The following is a 16955-nucleotide window of genomic DNA, read 5'->3' as shown; positions in this document are numbered from 1 at the left end:
TAGGAGTCCGAACATCTGACACAAATTTCAAAACCTCACCTTAGTACATCGTTAACTCAAGAAATCGGAATGAGGAACATAAAATACTAATGTAAAAACAAGAGATACAAAAACCAAAATAAGTTATATAGTTATGCTTTGTTTTAAACACACGTTGTTGATACAAAATGTTACAACTTGTAATTTTTTTGTTCGTGGTGTATTTAAATATCCGTTTCATTTACTCGGTCTTCCACAAAGCAAAGAGACTGTCGGACAAAAATCCAATTTCGTTGGATAAAATTAAACTAGATTTCTTTGGTTGGTTTGGATATTTATGAGAAGCGTGAAAATGTTGCGCAAAGATTGTAGAGATTTCAAAGTCAATTTCCAACAGATTATCTTTAGGTCTATTTGAATCTTTCTTTACGAGTGCATGCTAATTTCTAGATCTGACATTTAAAAATGAATAACAGCTTAACATCAAACAGTACCAGTACCGACAATCTTTATTTCAGACGATTTGAATTTATTCAGGATTCCCCAGTATCTGCTATACTTAGTATTGTATTTTTAACAATTGCATCAGTTGTTGGAACCTTTGGAAATGTTATTATTTTAATGATTGTATCGAAAACAAAGGAACTAAAACAAGTGCAATCTGTTTTCATTGTAAATTTGGCTATTTCAGACATGTATGTTACTTTGATATCGGATCCTATGAGTATTGTTGGTAAGTAGCTATCTTATTGAGTATTTACAATAGTTGGTATGTAGTGGTACGTTAATCTATTTGTGGTCATACAATGCAAATTTGTATGGTTACAGACGATAGTTTTGGAAGATGATAACTTCATTAATTATGTTTTAATGTTTTAACACACTTAGTGGACGACTGTCAAATATTCTAGGTGAGGATTAAATGATCAAATAACGGTACCAATTTAACTGAACCATATGCGCATTTCGAGAATAAATGTCTTGTTAGTTATGTTCGATCGCGGGGTCAAAAATCAGAGATTTCAAAACTTAATAAAAAGGGAAATTCTAAAAAAAAAAAAAAAAAAAAAAGCGGAAAAGGATTTATAGAATAGCTAATAAAAGAATTTAAATGTATAAGAATATTCAACGATTACTGAACAGCCCATTAATTCACAAATACTTGGTGTGATGTCACGAGTTGAATATCTTTCGTTATTTGAAAGTTCTTCTTTTCAGTACATTGATAATGGGCTTTTTAATGAAATTAAAGTAAAAAATGCAAGGAACTATATCGTTGCAACTTGCTTTGATGCACCTATCGTTCGTTGTATGACATCCGTTCCTTTGTTTTTCTCCTATAGTTGATTTGCTTCCCTTTGTTTTGGTTTGTAACCCGGATTTGTTTTTCTCAATCGATTAATGACTTTTGAACACCGGTGTTCTGCTGTTGCCTTTATTCGAGGAGTGAAATTGTCCAGTTTGTTAAACATGAGAATTATAATCAAGAATAACTTACTAAATGTACGTTATAAAACAGTAGACAAAGGTAATACGTACAGAAAATACAAACATATAATATTATATATGCTAGAACATACTTTTATATAACATCGGAGGGAAAAAAGAATTATTTTTCAAATTTATACAAGTGTGGATACAGATGAGTGTGGATAGTATGTTTGGATGTTTGACAGTGTCTTATGACAAAAGGAGTTCTATGTTTTTCCTTTATGGTGTTATTTTTTTGTCTATCTGATGAGTTAAGCCTTTTTTAACTGATTTTTATAGTTTGTTCTTATGTTGTAGGGGTCCCAGGTTAGGGGGAGGCTTGGGATCCCACTAACATGTTTAACCCTGCCACATTATTTTTGTATGTGCCTGTCCCAAGTCAGGAGCCTGTAATTCAGTGGTTGTCGTTTGTTTATGTGTTACATATTTGTTTTTCGTTCATTTTTTTACATAAATGAGGCCATTAGTTTTCTCGCTTGAATTGTTTTACATTGTCTTATCGGGGCCTTTTATAGCTGACTATATATGCGGTATGGGCTTTGCTCATTATTGAAGGCCGTACGGTGACCTATAACTGTTAATGTTTGTGTCATTTTGGTCTTTTGTGGATAGTTGTCTCATTGGCAATCATACCACATCTTCTTTTTTATATTATTAACTGTGTTGCACGGTGACAACCAACCTGAGCATTAGAACTGTTATTTATTTAATATTTTTTTTATGTTCATGACAGGCATGGAGGAGACAGTAATAACACTAGTTACAAAATGATTATGATAGAATATGTTCTACATCTTTGTATCTAGGAGATAATAGATTAATTTTTTCACACGTTTTTTTTTCTATATGGGAGATGATATCTAGATTTGAGAACATGACATAAGGAGCCTGTAACTCGGTGATTGTCGTTTATTTATGTGTAACATATAAGTTTTTTGTTTATTTTTTTTTAACATAAATAAGGCCATTAGTTTTCTCGTTTGAATTGTTTTATATTGTCATTTCGGTGCCTTTTATAGCTGATTATGCGGTATTGGCTTTACCTATTGTTTATGTCCGTACAGTGACCTATAGTTGTTAACTTCTGTGTCATTTGGTCTCTTGTGGAGAACTGTCTCATTGGAAAGCATACCACATCTTTTTCATATGTATTTGCTTACTATTGGTATGCTTCACTAGATTTAGTTAAAACAAACTTAAGTTAAGACTAAATAATTTTTCAATGTTTCCATTTGTAAAAGGGCATAACCCTAGAATGATAATTAAAGTGCTTGTAATCACTGAATGGTTATTAAAGACTGCTTTAATTTATCAGTTGGCAGTAAAGTGAATTTTGCATTGTATATTGTATAAAGCATTAATTTAAGATGATTAAACTACTATTCTGGACAGAGAAAGACAACTCTAATTTTCAAAGAAGATTTCATAAAGCATTGGTTTTAGGTAATTCAACAACCATTCTGGACAATTTATGGTCACGACTCTACAAACATGCTTGTTTTTGGCCCTCAATTCCTCGACTGTTTGCCCCAATAACCCTTAAAATATACCCCAACCTTCTACTTATGGTATTAAACATTATGGTACAATTTCAGAGCAATTGAAATACTTATACACAACTTTTTGTACTGACACTAAATTAATGCTTGTTTTGGGCACCTTTGGAACCTAAACCTTATGGACTATAACCCCCAAAATCAATCCCAAGCTTCCTTTTGTGGTTATAAATATTGTGTTATAATTTTATTTATTTCTTTTTGCTTATAGTTAAGTTATTATATGGAAACCATCTGTCTTCGGACGACGACGACAGGATACCTATTTAGGACCGCAAAAATTTCTGTGGTTGTATAAAAATTTCAAGCATGAACAATGAAATATAGTTTAAGAAATCGATAAGCCTAGATAGAGCTTATCATTTTTTTAACATAATATGTTTGGTTCAAATTAAAATAGAATGCTTTTATCTCCCTAATACTTACATTGTACATAAGAGGTGATACTACTTTGACAAATCCTTGTACATGAGAGTTGTCTGTCAAATCTTTATTTTACAAAGAAAGAATTGCATAACAATGAACTGAACTCAAAGCAAAGTAATTTAATAATACACTTAGACAAAGAGCTAAATCCAGTGATATACTTTGTACTACAGGTCCTTCGTGAACATCCATCGACCAAAACCATATCTCAAGAACATTCCATACTACATGGTTGGATTCAGAAGTCCTGAAAAAGACATGATTGTTTTATCGTATTTTAAGTATACATGTATATATGCACAGGTTAAAACTTTCTTGTGGTATAATCATTCAGTATCTAGCAACTATCAATTTGCTTTATGCACATATTGATATAGGTTTAGTGTACATCTGTTGGAAATAAGAACACACACACCTCCATCTAGTTTTAGTCAACTGACAAAATATTCATAACTATAAAATGTTATCTAAGACCATAGGTGGATCCAGGGGGGCCGCCCCCCCCCCTTTTTACCCTTTTATGGGAAAAATTTGGTTGATTATATAGGGAATCACTCACTGAAGCGTGACTGCCGCCCCCCCCCCCCCCCCCCCCCCCCGATGAAAAGTTCTGGATCCACCATTCAAGACTTGTCAGTGTCTATTTATCATTGCCACTAAATCAGTGATATATGTACACATACATATATATATATGTAATTATATACATGTAAGACTAAAATTATAAAGTACATATATAAGACTAAAACTGGCATTCAGCCTTTACTACATCTTCATACCCAAATATAAAAAAGAAGATGTGGTATGATTGCCAATGAGACAACTATCCACAAAAGACCAAAATGACACAAACATTAACAATTATAGGTCACCCTACGGCCTTCAACAATGAGCAAAACCCATACCGCATATATAGTCAGCTATAAAAGGCCCCGATAAGACAATGTAAAAAAAAAATGAATGAAAAACAAATATGTAACACATAATAGGCATTTTAAGGCTTTTTCAATATTAATGCATACATGGCATCCTGACTTTCTATCGGACAGGTTTTCATGTGTCAATACTTGTGTTTCTATGCCTTTATCTAGTTCCTTTACTTGTTTATGAACTCAGGATCTACAGAAAAGAAGATTATCTCAGACAATATGTGCAAAATGTGTTGTATAAATGACCCTTGTCTAACGCCCTTGTTTGGATGAAGTCAAAAGTGGGGTTCTTGGTACATAAAATTTGAAGTCCACAATAAAGACCTCACTAAATTTGAACCAAAAGCACTTTACAATGTCTATTGTACCTGTTCCATTTCACATAACTTTCTTTTCTTCTGTAGGATAGCAAGTGGTTTAAATATAAGCCTGTTGACACTAAAATTGCATTCAAGTTTTTCACTAAAAAGCCAAAAATCTTTGTATCAGACCATTCTCTCTGCAAGAAAAGTTAATTGCAAGAGCCTTTTTGTGCTCAGATTTGTTGTATCATGTCACATGAGTATAGAAATGAAAAAAAAGACACAATTTTTTATTTCTTATAGCCTCAATATGCGTTTTTTAATGGAAATATGTGGCACAGCCTAAATTGACCCTTATTTTTTTCGAGTCTTACTTGGCTTAAGACCCTTTTAAACTAATATGATATGATATTTGTAACTTTTCTTTCCATTTCAAGTACATGCAATACATAGATATGTAAGGATTATTTATAACCAAAAAGCTTCACAAATTTAAAATTGCTGGAAAATATTACATCTTCATGAAAGGCCCCCTTTCATTGAAAAACATCAATTTTCAGGCCCAGGCTGATATAAATTTGACTTTTGAATAATTATGCTAAGTCTGATAATTCAAATGAGTACTCTATTGCTCTATGAACATAATAAATGATATATTAAGACATTTCAATGGAAGTTTTTTGCAATATTTTAATTTTTAAAGCCAAACATGTTGATAGTTGAAATTTTCCAATTTTCACGTCAAAATTTAACACGCAAAGATGAGTATAGAATTTAACATATTGTCTATAATGTATATCCTATTGTTGTGAAACTTTGCAAGCAGTATTATAATTTATTAAGCTTTGGTCATACTAAGTTTTTTTTAAGATTTGTCAACTCTTTCTATCCTATTAGGTCCGAGACCACAATTGTCGTCCCTTGATTTTCATTGTTCATGAATACAGTCCCTAGTGCTAATAGTGGGTTACTTGCCATTAATTTTAATACCCCTTCCACATTAATTTCTCCATGTTTAATGCCTCAAATTGTAAGTAGGGGGGTGAAATTACACTGTAAAAAAATTTGGGTCCCGAATTTTAAAGGAAAGTAGTGATTTGGTCCAGGTGAAAAAGGTTGAAATATAGGACTTCGGAAGCTGTCAAAAGATTTCAAGACGCCCTAAAGATAAAATTGTCCATATTTTGGGTTAGAGACGATGAAGTTTTCTTTAATTTTGATATAATTTGTCCCAAAAGTAGTACAACACACTGTAAAAGTTTCATTGAGAAAGCGCGGGTGGGATTTTTTTAATTTTCATATATGTTCTAAAAGAAATGCACTACAAATTAATTGTGTTCTCTAACCAAATAGCAATAAGGTGTTTAGGAAAACATGACCTAAAAAGTTAACCTCCTTCATATAAGACAAAAAACGTGGGAAACTGAATGGTGAAATGTGTTCAATATGAAAATTGCAGTTAAGATGGTAAAATCACAAATCGGTCATTAATGTAAATGGACTAAAAGTATGACTTTTGCGCAAATTTAAAGGGAAATGACGGGGAAGGGGCAAATTAGTGTTCAAGGGGAGCAAATGCTGTTTAAATTAGTATGCAGTTTTAAATATAGAGGGAAAGAGGAGTTATCTTTTAAGACATTAGTTAAATATAACTTACTAGAACACACCCGTGATATAGCGGGTCTGTGACTGAATTAAAGTATATAACTATACGTGAGCCTTATTTTAGTATTGGTATTATCATCTGATAAAAGTCGTGCCGATTATAAGATACAGTTTCTCTGCTTTCAAATCTTTCTGTTTGAACCCGTCGACCTAGAACTCTTCAATTATTGGTAATATTCAGGTCCTTGATTTGAGTATTTTTAATCAACAGCATTGTCCAATAAAGTTCAATTCTTTGATTCGCTGTTTTACGTCATGCCCGCTAACAAATTGAAAACTGTACCTATACGCCTTATTTCAAGTTAAGTTATTTCAAGACTAAATTTTTAGTATTCGTATTGTTATCTTAGAAAGTCTTACTAATTAAAAAACTACAATAGGGAACAATTTGACAATGATTGAATTTAGTTGTGTCGACCCTGTGATTATGACCCGTGTTTAAAGCAAAATCAAATACACCATTTGGTGGTGCGCCTGTCAGATGCGGAATGTACATATAAGGTAAAAGTAACAGGTGAAAATATTAAATTGGTATCGGTATCGGATTCGACCCCGAACTTGTTAAATATTGGCAATATTAATTATCTGGAAAACAAAAGGGTCTGGAGTGGTGTAATTTTTAATCTACACCATTGTACTGTATTAGTTATAAATAAAGTTGAAATCTTTGATTCATCGTTTTAACGTGATGCCGGCTGATAAATTGGACCTCGTAATTTTAGTATTATAGATGTAGACTTATAGTTACCTTCTAATTCTATAAAAAAAAAAACAAAAAAAAAACACACACAACTCAGAACTATTACTAATTCACTTGGACTATACTGATATGCAGACCTAAAAACAAAAAGAAATATATCATAAAATAGTGATTGAAAGATTCATAACACTTTGAAAGGATAATTCAGACACGTGTTACACGGGGAGCATGTATGTTTACAAATGATAATGTCACGTGATCGCGCACTGACCTCCCATGTTGCATCGCCCTTACAATTCACTAATACATAACCATTTTCATGCAAACATGTAACGTGAAAGTGATTGGTTATCAAACAATACAGAAATAATGCATGAACCGCTGAAGAAGAAATTATTTCATCAAAAAGATGCGATTTTCACTTTCGACACGAATAGGTCGGGTTGACATTTCTGTCATCGGAGATAGTATTGAGATAAATGGGATAAAACGAACCGTCAAAAAGGTCTAGAGAAGCACATCAGTAGAACCTTAACATTAATAAGTAATACTTACCAAAAATTCTCTAATTGATAAACTATATGACTAAAATTTCACGAAAATAACAATAAATAATTTTGTTGATGGTGATGAAGCTGCTTAAATTGGCGCGAAAAAATATTCTTATTCCTATTGCTTCACGTAAAATAAAATGTATAGAATTGAATTCGACTACAGTTCAGCATAAAAAAACGTGAATATGCAAAAGTCTGGTAATATGTTAATGAAAAAGTGTGTATAAATTTTCGTAAACGATGTCACCTGTATACTTCACCAAGAATTACATTTGAGCGCAAAGATCTGTATGTGTGATTCGGCTTATGTAACATCGTCAATTGGAACTACTCGGCTATTCACTTCGTGCAACCAGAAAGGCCGAGAAGTTCCGACTGGTAACAAAGTACAACATGATTAATGGAATTTTTTGCGTTGCTATTAAATCATTGAGGCCACGTGATTAAGGCCATCTATTTTTATTGCGGGTTCCACATATTTAAATCGGAATTATAGAAAAAATGGAATGTTGTGAGCAGAATCAAAACAGAAATGATGAACACTGCAACATTTCCAGCAAAATATAAATAGGATGGAGGATCTGTGTATTCACATTATTTGTAAAACTCTCCTTATTCATGTGAAGCGTGTGCTTTACATCGAGGCTTATTATGCTAAGCATCGACGCCACAGTACTTCAACCAATCAGACAATGTTTATTTGGGGCATTCGATCTATTTTTACTCAGATTTTGGAATATTTTAATCGAAATTATAGAAAAATTGAATATTGTTAGTACATATAAAATAGAAAAAGATGAATACTTTTAGCTAGAGATAATTTGGATGGGGGTTCTGTGTATTCACATTATTTGCACAACTCTCCTTACTGATGCCATATTTTGGAATTTCCGTGACCTAAATGGTTCGCGAAAATTAATATTTTTATATATAGTATAGTAACCAAGTGATCATAACTTTAATACCGGAAACAGCAACAGTAGTTCCTAAGATGTTCGATTAGTACAGATTTAAAAGAAGCAAAAAGGATTAAGAAACAAAACTCTCATGATCTCCAAAAGGAACGAGCACGGATATGTAAACAGAGAATTACTATTAATGCTGTCAATACAAACGTTTGAAGGTTTGGTATAATTGTCATAAGACGACTCTCCAACAGAGACTAGCATGGAAGATAATAACTGTATGTCAACGTACGTCCTTCAACAATGTGCAAAACCAGTACAACATAGCTTCGATATGACAAACAATTCAGACGAGAAATCTAACGGCCAGATTTCTGTTACAAAAAATAAACGAAATATTATATAAATCAGCATACTAAAACCACTTATTTACATGCTCCTCGCGTCACTTGGGACAGACTCATACATAATGCGGCAGGGTTAAGCATATTTTCGGGCGCCTACATTGGGACATTGATAGAACATGACAACATTTAAAAAACTAAAGAAATCAGTTGAAAGGTGATGGACGTTATCTATGCATCACTGGTTATGTATTAGGGAAAGGATTTTGTCAACGCAAATTCCTAAAACCTGGCTAAATTCATTGAAATAAGGAAGATTTGGTTTCGATGTTTGACTATTAAAAACTTATTACAAACGGGATAGCAAATCCTATAATTAATTGAGCCCGTTAATACATAAACGATCCGGGTAAATTATCGACCCTTTTAATTAAGATGATACCAGCTGAGGGACATTCAATTTCATAAGTCGAAGATTAACTGGCAATTGACAACACCATGGCTCAAAACGAAAACATAAAGACAAACAAAAAGACAACAAAACACACCAACGAAACTAAAGATTGAGCAACACGAACTCTACCAAAACTGGGGGTGATTTCATATGCTTCAGAAGAGTTAGCAGATTCTACTCCATTTGTAGCTCCAGTCGTGTTGGTCATGTTAGTACAAACCCGGTAATAAGTCTAAATCGGTAGGTCACATTCGAGAAAAGGGTAACTTGAATAAACTAATTATTTAGAAATATATCCAATTAAAAACTTTGATTTAGTCTCTGGTTGATAGTAGTCTCACCGGTAATGATATCACATCGTTTTATTTTTGTGTTCCATTAAATTCACTGTTAAATATTTATACATACCGCTGTTGTTGGACTACTTTAAAAATAAAAATAAAAACAAAACACAAACACAAACACAAACAAACGGTTCGTTCTTATGTTGTACTGTTTCACCATTGTCCAAGGTTAGGGGAGGGTTGGGATCCCGCTTACATGTTTAACCCCACCACATTCTGTATGTATATGCCTGTCCCAAGTACGGAGCTTGTAATTCAGTGGTTGTTGTTTGTTTATGTGTTACATATTTGTTTTTCGTTCACTTTTTGTACATAAATTAGGCCGTTAGTTTTCTCGTTTGAATTGTTTTACATTGTCATGTCAGGGCATTTTATAGCTGATTATGCGGTATGGGCTTAGCTGTTGAAGGCCGTACGTTGATCTACAGTTGTTAATTTCTGTGTCGTTTGGTCTTTTGTGGAGAGTTGTCTCATTGGCAATCATACCACATCTTTTTTTTTTATATCAAGATATCAATATATTTTATTGTATTTAAGAATGATATCAGTTACTGGAAACAAGCAACATTGAGATGTGAAATAACCTTTGTCCAGTATCCGTGTACTCGTGGCAAATAAAGCAATATGTCTGAAGATACGACTATGTCCCATCATGAAGACATAAATGTTTTACGTACATGCAGACTATTCCTGTTTTAGTCAAGAATTGCAAACTATCAACTTTATGAGAAGCTGAAAGGGTTATTGTTTCACTTTTCGATTATACACAATTAATCAATATAGAAACATAATACCATTATTTTATTCAATAAAGTGTGCGCACACAATTTCATAGTTGCATGTTTAATCAAACTTACAAGAACCAAAAGCAAACTCCTGTCATAAGTTAAATTAAACGTAGAGTTCAACAGCAAACAAATTTTAAATTTTAAGAATTTTAAGAATTACGTAATATAACAGATCGTGGGAATCTTAGAAAAAGTCATAAGTTAAATTAAACGTAGAGTTCAACAGCAAACAAATTTTAAATTTTTGAGAATTTTAAGAATTACGTAATATAACAGATCGTGGGAATCTTAGAAAAAGTCAATAATCCAGTCAAAGGATCCATTGAAACATGCACTTTCTAGTATAAACTGCTGATAGGTGTGAACTACTTGAACTGAAAATGTCAGCCCATTAAACGCTATGCATAGCAAAAGAAATTTTTGTGTTAGAACTTTAACGATTGCGGCTTGCTATTAAGAAATCAACTGCATATAAAATATATGTTTACGGTATAATATTCTAATTAATTTCATTTCAAATCCATCAATTGGAAATACAACTTTACAATTTTGATGGATTCAGTCGAGGATTATGCCAGGCAATGGGTTAAGCGTGAGACGGAAGACATAGACACTCTTTCCGAATGGATTAAGGCAGTGAGGTCGTTGATACAAATCAGAATAAAGAAACTGAATGGGTATATCAATGCCCATGCTACGTCAATCTTTAAAGACCCTAATGTTGCAAAACACTTATCCTACCTTCATGACAAATATGTTGTTGTCCCCGCAGATAAAGCCCTAAACATCATCGTTTTTGTGTGTAAAACTCATTACATTAACTGCTTGATAAACGAATTAGGTATTGACAATTCACCTGAAAACCCAACATATACCCTCACGACACTTACCAAAGAGGAAATCCTGGATAATCATAGGTCTGTTCTATGTTCCTTTGGGATTTCAACCAAAGATGATGAAATCTGCCATCACTGTATTGGATACCTAAACTGCATAAGTGTATTTTATTAGCAATCAAAGACGGGTTCAAAGTTATTGTGAGACTGCCTGTTCTAGAGGTGGCGTGAATCAGATGTTGATACTTAAGAATTCCAGAGATCTTTAAGAGTACATACAATCTAACTCTCTTTCATGTTGTAATAGTATTAAAACATTTGACTTTTATACACTTTATACAAATATTCCACATTCCAAACTAAAAGAAAAATTGAAAGAGTTGGTATTACTTTGCTTCATAAAAAAGAATGGCCAACGAAGATACAAGTATCTTGTCTTAGGAAGGGATAAATCCTACTTTGTAAAGAATCACTCTGATTCAAACAAAAAAATCTCTGAAACTGACATTATCAAGATGCTTGATTTCTTGATTGACAACATATTTGTTACGTTCGGAGGACTATCGGCATTCCAATGGGAGCGAATTGTGCCCCTCTTCTTGTAGACTTGTTTCTTTATTATTATGAGGCTGACTTCATACAGGAACTTCTTAGGAAGAAAGATAAGAAGTTAGAAATATCCTTTACTTCTACTTTCAACTTTATAGATGATGTTCTTTCACTAAATAATTTAAAATTTGGTGACTATGTCGAATGCATCTATCCCATTAAACAAGAGATAAAGTTTACAACAGATACAGTTAAGTCTGCCTCATATCTTGACTTACATATAGAAATTGACAATAAGGGTCAATTGAAAACAAAACTTTACGACAAATAAAGGCAACAGTAGTATACCGCTGTTCAAAACTCATAAATCCATGGACAAAAAACAAAATCGGGGTAACAAACCAAAACCGAGCGAAACGCATTAAATATAAGAGGAGAACAACGACACAACATCGAAACGCAACACACACAGAAACAGACCAATCATCAGACAAAACACCACGAGAATAACAAATGTAACATGAAAACCAAATACATGAATTTGGGATAGACAAGTACCGTGCCACGTCTTATCTCAATATAACAAAAGAGATGATTTCTGCTTTCCAATTGAGAACTTTCCATTTCTAAGTAGCAACATTCCAGCAGCACCTGCATACGGTGTATATATCTCCCAATTGATACGATATTCCCGTGCTTGCATTTCCTATCATGATTTTCTTGATAGAGGGTTGTTGCTCACAAGAAAGCTATTAAATCAAGAGTTCCAAATGGTGAAGTTGATATCATCTCTTCGTGAATTTTACGGACGCCATCACGAGTTGGTTGATCGTTATGGAATAACCGTTTCACAAATGATATCGGGTATGTTCCTTACGTCGTAACTACAGTCCCTTCTCTTTCATTAATGTGACCTACCGAATTAGACTATTTACCGGATTTGTTATCTCATAAGCAACACGGCGGGTGCCACATGTGGAGCAGGATCTGCTTACCCTTCCGGAGCACCTGAGATCACTCCTAGTTTTTGGTGGGGTTCGTGTTGTTTATTCTGTAGTTTTCTATGTTGTGTTATGTGTACTATTGTTTGTCTGTTTATCCTTTTTATTTTTAGCCATGGTGTTGTCAGTTTATTGTCGATTTATGAAAAAAGTAAAATCACAAAAATACTGAACTCAGAGGAAAATCAATTCGGAAAGTCCATAATCACATGGCAAAATCAAATAACAAAACGCATCAAAAATGAATGGACAAGAACTGTCATATTCCTGACTTGGTACAGGCATTTTCAAATGTAGAAAATGGTGAGTTTGACTGTCCCTCTGGTATCTTTCGTCCCTCTTTTACGTACAAAGGCCATATGTAACTTTGTATTAAAATTGCTTTACCAGCAACTTTATAAAACAGTGTACTCAAAAGCAAAATGAATGTTAATTCTCGTCGGCATGTATGGTAATTTCCGATAAAGTGAGTTCAAAAATCGTTAGCACATAGCAACCGATCGGGGTGGCTCCTAGTTGATTATGTTATCAATAGCTTAATGTTATTTTATGTTCTTTATCTCTATGGTAAATTTTACGGACGCCATCACGAAATGGTTGACCGTTAGGGACTAGTATTTTAGTGAGGTTCTAGCTCATATTATATTTATAGATTATCGTTGGTCATCTCAACGAGATTGGTTTTATCGCTTGAGCCGAGACGGCGAAAGTATGAACAACAATCGATTTGAGATTACCAATGATAATCAGTTTATCGATATTTTACCTATGACGACGCTGTTCATTTCGTTGAAAATGGCACTTGAACCATTGGTTTCTAGCGATAATTTTTCATATCACTCTACTGTGCTGAGAAAGGAAATTACCAATTAAAGGAAAATTTTGCAAAATAGTGATAATCTTTAAAATTCCTCAGCACCCATTTAGTATATTGGCAGTTGCATACATTTCTATATCTATAGGTGGAAAGAGATTACATAGCGAAACTCTTCTATCAAAGACATTCTTCTCTTACAAAGAGCATCATCCTTCATTATCGTCATATGATAATAAAAATAAGCATTAATTTTCAAAATCTAACATCCAACGACACTTAGTAAAGAAGAACAAGAACTTTAGGAATTCATGCGACTCACTAAGGTTTTGGTTGCTATATTAAATTGTATCTTTTTATCAATGTATGATTTGAACATCAGCAAACTACTATATCCTAAGTATAGATTATAACATGCCCTTTTCCATATTGGCCCTGGTATCATCCCGAGACTCCCATATCGGCCTCGAGGCTTTAGCCAAGGGCCGATATGGGTCGAGGGATAATACCAGGGCCAATATGGAAAGGACATGTTACAATCTATTTATCACATATTTAAGTTTTGCAGAAAAGAGGGGAAAAAGTTTAATTATAACAATTTAATGAAACAAAACAAGTAAATCTTAAAACAAATTTACAAAAGTTTTATCACATTTTCAAATTTAGTTTTTATCATTTACTCCATAGAAATTTATTGTTATATTTCCACTTATTTTAGAATATGGCAATACACAAACGCGAGAATTTTGGAATATATGGCTATACACAAATGCGAAAAATTTTCACCGTCATCGTTCGCCATTGTCGTTAAGGATGCATTGACGTCACGTCATTTAGAGGGCACAATATCAATAAACTCTTTTTTGCCCCGGCCAATTTTGAGGTTATTGCATATGCAAAACCTAAGGTCTTCATAACAAATATGTGATAAATTCTAATTATTTCTTTTATTTGATAAAAACAGTTGTTATTCATTCGTTGATGTGTTTTATCTTTTGATTTTGCCATTTGATTAGGGACTTTCCGTTTTGAATTTTACTCGGAGTTCTTTTTTTGTGATTTAACTTTTTATATAACTTAAACGAAGCTGAACTCAAGCTGTAGAGTAAGCAATGTCTTATCCATTTAAAGACACAGTTGGTATTTATTATTGCAAGTACAAATTCGGTGACGTCACAATCGATCTAGGAAAAGGTACGAATGAACAAATATACAATATATAAAGGGCTATAATTTTATTGCAATAGGTGATTGAAGTTGCAATAATCTAAATTCAATACTTTCAAAATAATTCTTTCCTTTCAGGTAAAATAGAAGGCCGACCATTCTTTTTGCAGTACCCAGTTCTCTGTGAGATCATTGGTAAAATGTGTACCATGTCATGTATTTCATCTTTGGGTTCCATCACATTTCTTAGTCTGAACAGATACATATTAATCTGTCACAACTCATATTACGAGAAAGTATTCACTCGGCGATCATGTATCATAATGTGCCTATCACTGTATCTCGTTGGTATGATCATGGTTTTACTAAATAATGCTGGAATTGGTGGACATGGTTTTGATGACAAAAGTTTGGAATGTATTTGGGACAGAATGGCAACATACAGTTACACCGTTGTATTGTCAGTTTGTCTTGTGTGGGTTCCCTTGATAGTTGTCGGAATGTCGTACTTACGGTTGTTCTATTATGTCAGAAATAAACGAAAACAAATCGTGAGTAGAGAAAATGTCCCAAACATTGACAACAGATCACTTCGTCTAGCTAAGACAATATTTATTGCATATGCAATATTTTCAACCTGTTGGATGCCGTTCGCTACGTTGCTTGTTGCTGATTCAGATGATACGTTTCCGCACGAAGTACATCTCTTTATTACAGTTTTTGCTCATCTACATCCATCAATCAACTGGGTGATTTATTACAATACAAATGGAAATTTTAAAGCAGGATTTCATAAAATATTCAGAATTTGCAGCCGAAGATATAAAGCACAGCATAATGGACAAGTATCACAATCAGGGACTACCTCCACAACGAGAGTTACCCGGTATTAATATCAAATCCTTTTAATCTGAAGATTGAATGAGACCTATTAATAACAATTAGTTAGAAAAAACTTTGCATTGCTTAATTTATTTTCTCTGTTGTATGAATTAACTCACTTTTTATTATAACGAAAGTCCATTACGCTCTACGATTTGCCCATACATTAGGACAAATTTAACACATAAAAAGAAATTCAGTCCATAATCATGGTTCTAAATTTGAGATGACAAAGTTTACGGAACTGGTAATGGAGAAAGTTTATAAAACTTGAAAATGAGATAGAAAGTTATTGGCCCCAGTTTATATTACTTTCATAGTCATATTAGTACATAGCATCCAAAACTGATATATGTATTTTCAAGTATATTTCCTGTTGTAATGTAACACACAAAGTATTTCAAATGTTTCAACTAGATTTGTGAAAATATTTTGGATATCATCAGAAGATGTAAAAAAACATATACTTCGCATAAAATACTTAACTATACAAAAAAAAACGTTCTGTTCGAACAAGTTAATTAGATATAATTATGAATAAAAATATTAGTCTTTCCATTAAAGGGACACTAGCTACGAGATATATAAAAAAAAATGAAGTATGATGTTTTTGTTCAATCATTAATGAAAGTGAAATAGTGAAATAATAATTTGATTTTATCAGCTAAAATGGTTCAATTTTGTCAAATTAAGCTAATAAACATTGATAATGAATTATTCACTTGCAAGTGAATAATTCGACCTCATTAAATCCGTATTCATGTGAGCTTCAATTTAACCCCGTAGAAAGAGATAGAATAACGCATGCATTGTCCGTTTACGGTTATTTAAAGGAAAAGAGTGTCAACATTGAAAGTGAAACAAAGATAACTAATTTGATTAACTGATTCGATCCACAAAAAATCGTTCTTATTAAGGTAAAAACGAAGATAAACATTATTTTTTTTTATCTATAATACACAATTTTAAATAACTATAAAATACCTATTTGAAAACAGTTGTGAAATAGGAAAATGAAAATGTCAGTGTTATTTTTTGCTCTTTATATAGTTTAGATACCACCATTTGTCCAAATTTTATATAAACAAGTGGTAACCTAAAAAACTGTTAGTATTGTGGATTATGAAGGAAACATATTACCTTTACCCCCCAAAAAAACATATATGGTAAGTCAAAAAAATCTAATTGAATGTACATGGAAAATATCTTTTTAGACAGTTTTTAAGAGACAGTCGAAACTTGCATCTGATACAGTAAAACTTGCATCTG

General features: G+C 32.9%; 1 protein-coding gene across 1 annotated transcript; it reads left to right on the top strand.

Moving 5' to 3' along the window:
* The first annotated feature begins 312 nt into the window (after nucleotides 1-312).
* Nucleotides 313-15774, top strand: LOC139521817 (melatonin receptor type 1B-A-like). The gene is made up of 2 exons (XM_071315462.1): nucleotides 313-712; nucleotides 14943-15774. The coding sequence occupies exons 1-2, from the start codon at nucleotides 445-447 to the stop codon at nucleotides 15695-15697; spliced, it is 1023 nt and encodes a 340-aa protein (XP_071171563.1). The 5' UTR covers nucleotides 313-444; the 3' UTR covers nucleotides 15698-15774.
* Nucleotides 15775-16955: the final 1181 nt, after the last annotated feature.

This window comes from Mytilus edulis, chromosome 1 (genome assembly GCF_963676685.1).
Source record: "Mytilus edulis chromosome 1, xbMytEdul2.2, whole genome shotgun sequence".
NCBI classification, from domain to species: Eukaryota; Metazoa; Mollusca; class Bivalvia; order Mytilida; family Mytilidae; genus Mytilus; species Mytilus edulis.
The sequence above is the reverse complement of the archived record's forward strand: the minus strand, read 5'-3'. Positions and strand labels throughout refer to the sequence as shown.